General features: G+C 45.2%; 1 protein-coding gene across 9 annotated transcripts in view; it reads right to left on the reverse strand.

Moving 5' to 3' along the window:
* The window catches only part of LOC103663284 (TLE family member 4, transcriptional corepressor), a 139,135-nt gene extending 130,571 nt beyond the window's left edge, over nt 1-8,564 (reverse strand). For 5 of the 9 annotated variants that reach the window (XM_040620219.1, XM_040620218.1, XM_040620221.1 and 2 more), the window contains exons 1-4: nt 8,416-8,564; nt 7,463-7,560; nt 6,302-6,365; nt 5,071-5,115 (exon numbers count right to left, since the gene is read on the reverse strand). In XM_040620219.1, coding sequence (XP_040476153.1) covers nt 5,071-5,115; nt 6,302-6,365; nt 7,463-7,560; nt 8,416-8,460 — 252 coding nt within the window. In that variant the 5' untranslated portion in view covers nt 8,461-8,564. Of the gene's footprint in view, nt 1-5,070; nt 5,116-6,301; nt 6,366-7,462; nt 7,561-7,873; nt 8,026-8,415 lie in introns of those variants that run through there. The other 4 variants (XM_040620220.1, XM_040620222.1, XM_040620217.1 and 1 more) reach the window with 1 other exon arrangement.
* Between the last annotated feature and the right edge of the window lie 3,647 nt (nt 8,565-12,211).

The following is a 12,211-nucleotide window of genomic DNA, read 5'->3' on the forward strand; positions in this document are numbered from 1 at the left end:
AAAATAAAACTTAAAATCTATATATATCTAGATTTGCTAAATAGGACTGAAGCTGGGTCCCTACCCCAAAATGTCCAGATCAGACAGGCCAGAGGTAAAAAACCACCACCAATAACCTCCATTTGGTTAATATGAATTGTGAAGTATTACTGAAGACTAAGTAACCCTAAATTAGAAGAGGTGGCTTTAAGCCTCAATGAAAAACACACACGAAAGCCCAAGAAGCCCCTCTCCCACCCAAGCACGTGCTCTTACTTGTATCCGGAGGGTTTTCGCACAGTCATCAAAATTTCAATTGTAATCTCTTTGAGATTTTCCAGTGCAGTAGTGTCCACCCCCTGTTCCTCACCCTCTAGACTATTCCCTAATGTTTATACAGCAAAAGAAAATCCTGTCAGTAAAATGTTCATTGGTTTATTCCTTTCAGCTAGAACATCCCACCTTCGGTAATCGTTCACTTTCATTGCCATACAAGAGTTCAATCATCCATTTCTGAGAAAAATAATTAGTCACTGTGTGAGAATACAACAGACATTCTCAAACACCTACTCCTGCACCGAATCCTCCAAATCCAAGCACCTTTAGTCTCAGACAGGAGACGTGCAAGAAACTAGTAATATTTTTTTTAAAAAATAAGTTTTCTTATGGGAAATCTGGTCGAAACGGAACTTTAAACAAATGGACTTCCATTGCAAGCACTGTCCCCAAATAAATTTACTGCACCCTCGAATCAAGTCCACTCAAGGCTGGAATGTCATGCCAGTCATCTATTACTTCAACCTCAATAAATCTGTTTTTACTCTTCAAATCCTAGGCTACTTTCTAAAAGAGTTCGCTAAAAAGCACCAACCTAATTAACAACGGCTTCCTCTGCAACAGTGGCCTTGATTTCACTTATTTACACATTAACTGCAGCCTCCTTTTGGCCAATCCAGTCTATTCTCTGTACCATGCCGAGCCTTTTATCTGCCCTGGACAGCATTTTCTCCAGCAGATGAAGTAGATGCCGATTGATTTGCTGTCGAGCATGGTAAATTAATAGCAACAAATTGCTGAGGGCCCGGCTCGCCGCTCCACCATGCTTCGGCAGTTTTGCTTTATTTGCTCCATGATGGGCAGCAGTCGGCCTCTTCAAGTCAATTTCTTCTTAACAACCTGCAATACTTTTCAATGGTGAAAATAGAGCTGTTCCTTGTAAGTCAGAAATCAATATCCTATTGCCCTTAGAAAATGCTAAACAAGCAGTATTGGCAATCCACTTGGTACTAGAGGGTATCAGATATAATGCAAATCCATACTGCTTCCCTCCTTGTAGTTATTACAGTTTGCTAAAAGGTTCCTAATGTCATTTATCATCATTTACCATCGACCAGAGAGGCTATGATTATGATATCCTATCAGTTGGCAAGGCCCTTTCATTTCTATTCAATTAATATTTTAGCAGCACTCAAATGGTTGTGGCCCAAGTCTCATAATAAAATTTACATGGCTTGGAGTGAAACGAGAGTTTTCCTGCTTTGACTAAAAAACAATAACAATTATACATCTACACACACATATGCACACGTGTATGTACATACACACACACACACACACAGACATGTGTATATAAATGTGCAGTATTCGCTTCTTTTAGGCTCTAGGTATAGACGTCCCAAAGTTTCTAATTCTAAAATTCAAATACTAAGCTAAATTTTTTTAGAAGCAAAAAAGATCTTCAGGCTACAGAATATTGCCTATGAGAAAGTCACGAGACGTTCTCAAAATGTGGTATATTCATCTCCATTCAGAGTTCCTATAGGTGGAACTCACATACCTCCTGTTCCTCATCTACATCCAGTATTCACTTTTTAAAGTGGTAACTGCTGCTGTCAGATTAAATCAGGGAGGTCTTCTTTAATTACAGCATTACAGGTGAAGGATGGGAACGAGCAGCGTTTAGCAATGTTATCAACTGCATGCATCGCTCTGTTCTGCCCACGGTCACTGACCCATTTAGAAGCCACACTGTATTTATAAAGAGGAACGATCAGCAAAAAAAGTAACAACTAAACCATGGGCCAACTGTTCCATCCAGAACAACAACAACAAAAAAAAAACACAAAAAACCCCACACTTAGGGAAATCCTTAGGGAGTAAAGGCCAACGTACTTTCATTTAAAAAAATTCCAATACGAAGACATCAAAATAAAACGTGTCATTTCTAACCATGTCCCCTTTGTCATCTTCATGTTCATGTTGGAATTTAAGACAGTGGTGAAGCATTAATTCACGTTATGGCCTAGAACCGTCCATTCTAACTTTTCTGGGGTTTTTTCCAGCTTCCTCTGCTCAGCTCTATCGATCCTACTGAAGAGTACCAGAAATTAGATTCATATTTTATGCTCTAACTCCATGTCATGTCACCGAGTTCCCCTTTAAAAAAAAAAAAAAAAAATCAACTAATTCTACCAGACTAATGCTATTTACTCAGTTACCAAAATTTAAATTAATTATGTTCTCAAACATAATTGTTAAAAATTGGCAACATTATGCAGGCTTAATTAAGATTAAATCCAATTTACTAAATGTACTTTAATTGGTACTAATTACATTAGCTTTCATTTCAGAATGACAAATTCCCCATAGATTTCACTCTATAGTCCTCTATCAGAATCAACACAGGGTGACTGGCGATGAACATCATACAGAAAGGGGAGGGGCCATAACACCAGACCCCCCACCCTGTTTTGTCACTGCTCTGTGCTTTTATCCTTTTATCAATTTGCTAAGTCACAGAGTCATGACTCCATCACAGCCATCATTTTCTGTTCCAATGAAAAATTTCTCTAAAAATAAATACTCTGTGGCTGGCAGCAGCCAAGAAGAACAGGAGCGTTAACCAAAAAATACACAAAGGTTTCGAATATCAGGGCCACCAATTACTAGGGTACTTCCAAGGACTCCGGGGACTCCTACTCTTGAACCCTTCAGAGACACAAATCTAATAAGTGAATAAGCCTAACCCGATCTTGAGAACTAGGCCCAATTATGCCGCAGGGCAACTTCCCTGCATTATTGCTGCTTTCCATTACGAGGGTATCCAGCGAGTGCATCTGGAAGAGAGGCCAAGAGGAACCAAGGCTGTCTGCCTAGGAAAACAAATAAAGACAGATATGCCTCTGTGCTTAAGGGGGGAAAAGAAAGAAAATATAATAAGTAGGTGGTTTGCAGGGCTGTCTGTATTTCATAATGTGATAAACTGCCCTCAGGATTCTTGATATGATTGAATTTAAAAGCAAGAGGAAAAAAAGGGAAAATGTACTCCATTCTCAATTTTAAATGGATGGCATTTGAGGCCACCTGGACAAGAGGATGACAGAATTACAGAGGTATAAAATGTGTAAAATTAAGGGATCTCCCACACTACCCCCCCCCCAAAGAAATGCATACAATCAAATACAAGCTCTGTGCCTCTCAGAACTGCGAATTGTATAAAGAGATCTGGAAACTAAGTGTTATGGTAAATAAGATACAGGAGGAGAAATAAAAGAACATTAATCATCTGGCTCAATCTTGAAAAAGACATTAATTAATCTTGGATGGTGGTGTGAGGACAAAAAACAAAACAAAAAAAACACATGTACAAGATCCAGACCTAAAATGACACGTGATGAGCATAATTAACAAACAATCTCTCTCATGTAATTTATTCCTGTAAGGTAGAGCTAAGGGGAGTCCACACATAGGCTTGACGGATTTTTGTTTAAGCAGGAGATATTTACATTACGAATCTAAACAAAAAGGACAAAGATGCCAAAATAAGAACTTAATTTTAATGTGCAGAAAACTATACTATAATGTTAATATTTACATAATTAAATAGCTTATGAAGTAAAAAAAAAAAGTATCTGAAATAAAAAATTCTCAGCATAAGTGACAGCTCATTTTTTCCCAACTTTGTGTTCAAATACTGTTTATCCATAGATGGCTTTTACTGTCCAACAGTCATCTTTGAAAGATCTACTATCTGTAAGTATGTGGTAATTACGTATATTCAGAAAGGGATCCATAAGTAGTAAAAGCCTAATAATATGTGATCATTTTGTATGTTTTAAACTTAGAAAATAATCATATCTACCACGAGTACGAATAAGAAATGAAAAGCATTAAGTTTTCCCTCATCTTTTCCCAGCAGGTAAACACATACACACCTATTCTGAAAGAGCTGATGAGACAAACCTGAAGCACTTTCACTAGAAGATCACTAAAAATAAAATATTATTGCCAAGCAATATTTTTTACATACACACTATTTTTCTACGTAGAAAATTTAAACCAAACCATTTTATTCAGTTTCTTAAAGAAAAAAAAAAAGAAAGAAAAGAAAAGGCTGTTTGAGTCATACCTCTCAACACTTTCTGACTAATCATTATTTTTGTTTTGTTTTGTCTTTTTTGGCTGAACTAGTTACTAGAAGTGAAGGCCCCGTGTTGAACCTTATCACACCTTCCTATCAAGCTCAATTTACTCTGTGCAAATTTTGGAAGTACAGTTACAGTTCCTGGTTGAGACCCAACTAAGTAGCCTCGGGGAACCAGTACCAGGATACTATTTTACATCAATTTCTTTCGTAGCTCCACAGATTTCATTGTGATCCTCCCCGCTCACCCTGTATCCATTCTTCCACACCAAGCCAAGGAAGGTTCCACACAATTTACAGTTCCTCTTTTTAATATTTTCTAAGAAAAGCCCTCTCCTAAGACAAGTTTGCAATGCCCGAAATACATAAATTAACTCTTTCAAAAGAAAAACAAGACATTTTTTAAAATTTAGCATCCTGCTTTTGAAAGTGCACAAAATTTAATATGCATTCAGACATTTGAAGTCACGTTTTTAAATGATTAAAATCAGGATAAAATGCAAAAAAGGACAGGGAACCACACCTGAAAAGATAGTATTCCCTTCAGTAGTCTTTTAAAATACATGAAGGCACAAAAACATGCAGAATAAAATTGCAAAACATACAATTTTCTTTCTAAAGTGCAGAGTATTACTGTCATTTCAAATGGTTATAAAGAAATAACTTACCTGCTTGTGCATTTCTATATTCAACCCATAGGACATCTCATAATACTGTCAAAGAAGGGAAAGCAATTAATTTCGTGCCTTTCATTAGTCTCCCTAGTTTGTTCCAAATGCCCCAAGTATGTTTAAAACAAACATAAAAGCCTCACCTAAAGCAAAATATCCACAATACCTATGCTAAGAAGGAACACTTAACTTAAACTAGCAGCCACCCTAAGACACAGACTCTAAGAGAGTAACTCACAAAACGGAGAAAATCAAGCTCACACATAGCATTCTTAACATCTCCAGTGGTCTTTATACATCACAAGCAGATGAATCAAAAAGATCTGATGAAAATTTAGTACCATATGGACTCTAATTCCTAGGCACAGCGGGCAAGTTAATGGCAAGTGTCTCATACAAATGCTGACGCTTTGAAAGAACTGTTCAGAAAGGTGATGCTGCTTCAGAGTTCTGTTTCTCATTTTTAGTATACTGCTCATGTTCATACATTCAAAGGAAAAAGGCTTGATAGGAAATGAATGAGTTACTCTGGAGCATTTATGAACAAGCATAAAAACATGCTTGGTAAGACTTCTGAAAAAGCAGATACGATTTTTTTATTTGGACGTGTAGTGTAACAGTCATTACAGAAATTCTGGCAGGACAAATCGGTTATACAGGAGACGACACTCCTCAAACCAATGTAACACCACAGAAATTGAAAACACACGAAACACATGCAAATACACACACACACACACACACACGTAACATAAAAAGCGGGAAAAATCTGAAAAGGTGCCTGGTGTCTTTTGATATCCATCCTTCTCTAAAAGAAATGAAACCTTAAAATTCTCACTGTATACAGAAAAATTGGTTAAGATTGTTTGGAACAAGAGCAATAAAACAACAAAGAAAACCACTAACGCAAAAACATTTTGCTTGTGACTCGCAACAAAACATAAATGAGGTTTTTTGGGGTTTGTTTTTTTCAATCTATAAAAACAAAGCACAGAGGATTATACCCCACGCAGCTGAACTTTTTGAAAATTCAAATCAAAGCTGGTTGTCAGAGGCAAGTTATAACATCCTGGAATTACAGGTTGCTAATGATCACATTCCCACAACCTCAACTGCACTGGCACGCTGTGACTGGGCTCTATCCTGCAGCTGCCAGCAATCTGAACATATCCTTGCTTTGGTATCCTAAACTAATAGGCACTTTGAATCTGTGACACAGTTTTCTTACCATGACATAATGCCGCTGCATCTCGGTCTTCTCACTGGCGAGTTTCTCACATTCCAGCTTCAGGCTGTTCAAGACATAATGAAATCTAAGTACAATGCAGACCTTGACTTACGTTCTTCAAATGTAAATAGACATTCCCTCCTCTAAATCATCACCTACAAAATGCCAAATCAACTATCTTAAACAGAATCCTCATTACTGAAAGAGAGATGGTGGGAGAGAAAGGGGTGACTGGAACCAGCCTGGACTTGCCCTTTCAATGAGGATCAAATGTGGGGTTTTTGTTTAAGAAAAAAATCCTCTAGCCAATTTAATTCCAGAACCGCATCCAGAAATGAACATTCCCTAAATTCATTTAATGAAAGAAAAAGAAAAGAAACGTCAATAATGTGCACATACCCAAGCACAAATTTAAGTCCCCCAAAATGTCACAAGGGAGTTTTTTTTTTCTTTAATGTTTCACGAAGAAATTAACGAAAATATGAATCAAGCATGTCTTATGAATGATGTCTTATTTGTTCCCTCCAAAACAGAGACAAGTTGAATACCACCACCCAGGGGCAAAGTGCGGATCGGGTTCAGTGGCTCGTTTTGGTTCTTGCATTCAAGAAATAAGAATTACATGTCATTAGAAAGCTAGCGAAAGAAAAATACTTCAAAGGCACTCTAAGCCTAACGATCGCCTCTAAGAAGAAAACATTTTTTCAGCATAAAAGTAATGAAATCGCTCACTTGCGACTTCCCAGGGCTCTCAGCTCATGGTATTTCAGTGGAATGGCAGAAAAAAGTGAGACGGAATCAAGCCCAGAGTAATAAAGAACCAAGGAAGTCAAAAGGCCCCAGAATCTTCCCAACCTTCCATTCTCCTGGCCCCAATAAATCAATATCGAAAGTTTGGCCTCAGCATTTTTCAAGTCTCCTCAGTTTCGATTGTTCTGCCTCCTTTTTATTTATTTACAGGAGAAGGGAAGAATGCTTAATTTCTTTACACCTGCCTAAGGAAAAGAGGCCTTGACTTGCCCTTTCTGCCCACAAGTAAAAATGATAATATCACCTTTGCGGCGGCCAAAAAAAAAAGGGGGGGGAGTGTTTGTGTGTGTATGGGGGGGGATAGACAAGAGCTAAGCAAACAGGAGGATCAGCTAAAGTCAATATCGTTACCTGTGGTATTGAGCCTGTAAAAACTGAAACTCTTCCTTAATCCGATCACAGGACTCGGAAATTGTAAATTTAAAGGGTTGAGCAGGCTGATGCGGTGCCTAAAGAACAACAATAAAATATTTAATTAGCCCACATCACAGGCGAGGCAGGGAGATGGAGAAAACATACCACGCGGCGCTAGCGGAGGGGGGGGGGGTCACCGCGCAGGCAAGCAAAGAGCGATTAAAACTCTAATCTAGCGCCCCCCCCCCCCGCCTCGCCGCACAGCCGGGCAGGGGCTGGTTTCGGCTTGGCCCCGGGCCCCCGCGTCCTCTGGCCCGCCCCGGACCCAGCGGGTTCGAGACCCCGCTCCGCTCCCCCGCCAACCGCGGGCGCCCGGGGGCCGGCGCGCCGCGCCCACTCCCTCCCCACCCGGAATCGAAACTGGCCCGTCGGGGGGACTCGCGCCATGGCGTCTGGCCGCGGTCAAGTCGGGGGAGGGGGGACGCGCCCGCCACCCTCCGCGGCCGGCAGGCGGGCTCGCTCTCGCGTCCCCGGGGCCCGCGGCGCTAGGGGCCGGCGCCCCGCACTCCCGAGCCTCAGCCGGACCAGCCGCGCCGCCGCCGAGGGCGCCCTCCCCGCCCCGGCGCGGAGTCGCGCCTCCTCCATCGCTCGCCGCCCCCCCCTCGAGGAATCGCGGCGCGGGGACGGCAAACCGCTCGGCGCGGCTTCCAGGGGCTTCAAAGACAACAATAAGAAAATGGCTACAACTCAATTGCCTCTCCGCACCCCCTCCGAGAGTGCTACCGCGCCGGGGGGTGGGGGGGTGACGGCAGGCGGCTCCCCAAGCGGGCCGCGCGGGGCGCGGGGCGCCCTCCCCGCCCCTCCGGCCCCAGACACAACTCAGCGCGCAGGGGGCGACGCGGGGAATTCCCCCGCGCTCCGCGAGCTCGAGCCCCGCCGCCCGCACTCACCGGGTGTCTGGTCTGCGGGTACATCTTGCTCAGGTCGCGAATCATCCAAACCGATTTAGTTGGCTGCGCTGGGCAGAGGCGCGCGGCTCATTGGCTTTAATGGCCCCGAGGAGGAGGTGGAGGAGGTGGCGGCGGAGGCGGCCGGCCGGGTCCGAGGGGCGGCTCGGGCGGTCCCGGCCCCCGCCGGGTCTCGCGTGACGCGGGCGGCAGGAACGCGCGGCGGCGGCGGTGGCGGCTGGGTGCGGGCGGCCGGGCCGCTCGGCATTCCTCGCGGGCGTCACTGGCCCGCCGCGGGCATTGTCCGGCGCGCGTCTCCCGCGGCAACGCTCCGACGTTCGCTCCGCCGAGGCGCGCCCGCCGAGCCCAGCGCCGCGGCCGCGCCGCTCCCCCGGGCCGGGAAAGTGCGAGCTCCGCGCACCAGCGCCCGCCGGCAGCGCCGCCCGCCCGCTCGCTCGCTCGTCCCACTCCAAACTTTTTTTTTTATTTGTCTTTTAATTGGTTGTTATTCCTCCGAATGAATGATCTCTCTCTTCTTTCCTAAAAGCAAACACAAACTCCTTTGGTTCGGAAGAGGTCTCGGCGGTGCTTTTTGGTTTCTCTGGAGATTTTTTCACTTCACAGCAACGATCTTTTAAAAGGCACCTTTTAGCTTCTTTTACCACATCTCATTTCCTTATTTTTCTTCCTTCCTGTTTTCTTGTCTTTTTTTTAACCCCAAATTGAAGGGGATTATAAAAATAAAAGAGAGTGAAACGCTTGCGGCTTTTTTTTTTTAATTCTCTCTCCTTTCAAACTCTGCGAACACCACCTCAAAATAATATACAAGTGTGTGAGAGAGGGGGAAGAAAGCAGCCAACAGCCCAAACACCCGCTCAGAACAGCTCTAACAACACGCTCTGTGTAGGTGACTTCTTTGACCAAATTTAGCAGCAGCTAATCATTAACATTCTGATACATATTCACAACCGTCCGTGGAGGGACCGCGGAGCATCCCGGGAGATGTAGTCCACCCCCAGCGACCGCGGTCGAGGATTCGGCCAGATTGACTACAATCACCGGCCCGCCACGCGACCGCTTTGGGGCGCTCTTCAAGCGCCCCGCCCACCTTCGGCGCGGTAGGCGTCTCCAGCAACCAATCAGAGATGGCTGAACATTAATCGCCGTTCTGTGTTACTGCCCATCATTTCACAGCTGACAAATAGCGAGCCAGAGGGGAGGAGCTGGCCGAGCTGGAGCCCACGTGGGGGCCGGGCGTCGTCCGCGGTTCGGACCAATGAACGGAACGGGATGGGGTTAGCGGAGGCGGAGCGGAGATGGCCCGCCCAAGGCGGAGCTTCGTCTTGGCTGACGTTCCTTAGCGCGAGCGTTCGAACCAGGGAAACATTTGTTCAGCTGTCAATCAAAGTAACGTGGGCCTGGGAGAAGCGGTGGCGGCTGCTGCGGCGGCTGCTGCTGCTGCTGTTGCTGTTGCTGCTGCCCTGGCTGCATCTTCAGAACTGGGTGTTGGTGGCGGTGGTGGCGGCAAAATAAAGAGGGTGGAGGGGGCGGTAAGACTCGAGGCTGGTCAGAAGATCTTCCGAGTCTCGTCCTCCCACCCGCCCCCCTCTAACCCAAACACCCTCGGCCCCTTGCTCCTCGGCCGCGCCAGGAATGCGGACTAATTAGGGTCCAATGTCTCCTTAAAGAGACAAGCTCGGCCTTGTGTAACGCGCCGAAACCCCTGTTGAGACAAGAGAGGGAGGATCACGCCGATCCCACTTCGTTCGGTTCACATCAATTTTACGCGCCGCTGGAGCCGGCATAATTTTCCGTGTGAACGCGGACTCGGGCCCCTGTTCTTGTTTAGAGCAGGAGACTGAGCTGCGAGACGCTTACCGGGGCAGGGGGCCAAGGGCGCGGGTGGGGAGGGCGCCCCTCCGAGCCCCGAGAGGACTGTGATTGCCGTTTAACCCCGAAGTGGGACCGGTTTCCCCAAGCAACAATGCGAGGAAGCACCCCAAGTCGCTCCCCTCGGGGCCCACGGGGGCGTAACCGTGGAGTCTCGGGGTGGAGCTCGAGGCCCGGGGGCAGGGGTCGCTCGATTCCCAAAGAAACTTAGTCTAGGGGGCCACCCGCATACCGCAGACTGTCAGTCGGTCCCGCACTAGGGCAGTGTCAACGAGGTACCTGACGCAGGCACAGGGTAGAAAACGTCCCTGCGCCCCTGAGGCGCTCCTTTCTCCCAGATCAGAAACAGACTGTCCCTCTTTTTCCTGCTCTTTGGAGGAGCAAGTCAGTTTGACGTGGTTGAAACGGGCCAGGCCAAGCGGGCCACGAGAGAGGGCGGGTCGGCCACCGGGCGGACAAGTTCCGGGAAAGTGGGGATGGTGCGGGGGCAGAGGTGGAGGGAGGGGCATTTTTAGGGAAGGGGCTAAGGAGGTGGGGACTGACTCCGTGGCAAGACGGGACGGCCGGGGGCAGATAGGGCCTTCACCCTTAGTCTTCATCCAGCAAGGGGTAGCTCCCTGGTTTAAGGGGAGTCGCCGCGGCTGGTAGCCTTTCCTAGTGAGCCTCTAGCCTTTGGGGGCGTGGAGAAATTCAGAAAAAGTCAAGTTGACGGTGGACTAATTTAAGGGTCTGTTTTGGACGTTCATTTCTCAGTGTCATTTGACTACTCTAACTCGAGACATCGGCAGAGATGCTTCGGCATTAGTGGAAAACCAATCTTCTTAGTGATATTCCACGCCTCAGTGGACAAATCAATGACTTAATGTCCAACCTAACACATTCTATGGGCTTCTCCCTGTGCTGGGCACTGTGGAGGGCCGGTGCAAACGAAGCCTATGATGGTCTTCACAATGTGAACTCCATCCCCAGATACTTTCAGCAATTCAATTCAGCAAATACGTTCTCCATCCCCAAAATAAGAGGACGGAGAACTCTGGGCAATTTTCTGAGCCTCCTCTGTTCCATGTGCCCAGTCCAAAATGAGATGTGCTGTAAGAACACATACACATTGATTTTGAAGGGTTAATGTAAAAAAAAAAAAAAAGTAACATGAGATGGTTCAATAATTATTCATGACTTCATGTTGAAATTCTAATATTTTGAATATAATTGTTTAAACGAAATATGTAACTAAAATTAGTTTTTGTCTGTTTGTTTTTAATTTTTTAAACCGAGATATTAGGAAGGTTTAAATCACTTGATGTAGCTCACATATTTCCATTGGACAGCACTGTTTTTGAAACATTCCTAAGAACCAAAAATTAGAAGACTTGAGCCATGCAATTTCTACACTAGGACAGCAAATTTTCGAAGAACACCAGCAACGATCACATTTTATTCTAGGGTTGGTTATTTGCTCCCAGTGGAGTTTTTCAATAGATCGTTAAATCACCCACGGTGCCTCTGTAGGAAGTTCCATGTTATCTGTTCTTGCCAGAATGTTAGCAAGTTCCATAAGAACTGGCACTTGGTTATGTTCACGGCCACACTCCAGATGACTAGAATGATGTCTAGCACATAGCTGGTGCTCTGCAAATACTTGTGGATGCCGTGAATGAGCAAACGCCATGTTGTGTCAGTACGGAAAGCTTATGTATCATCTGGGCCATATTTATTGAGATTCTATGCAGTTTTTTCCCAGGACGGGGAATGAGAATCCTAATAATAGAACCTGAAGAACTATTTCAAAGGGTCAATGGACGAAGGGGAAACTGCTCTGTTAAGAAATATCAAATAACCAATGGCAGGGACCTTTCTCCTAAACTCTTTCGATAGTTTGGGTCAACAGAAGAGTGACAAGAGATCAGGA

This window comes from Ursus maritimus, unplaced genomic scaffold (genome assembly GCF_017311325.1).
Source record: "Ursus maritimus isolate PB19 unplaced genomic scaffold, ASM1731132v1 scaffold_34, whole genome shotgun sequence".
NCBI classification, from domain to species: Eukaryota; Metazoa; Chordata; class Mammalia; order Carnivora; family Ursidae; genus Ursus; species Ursus maritimus.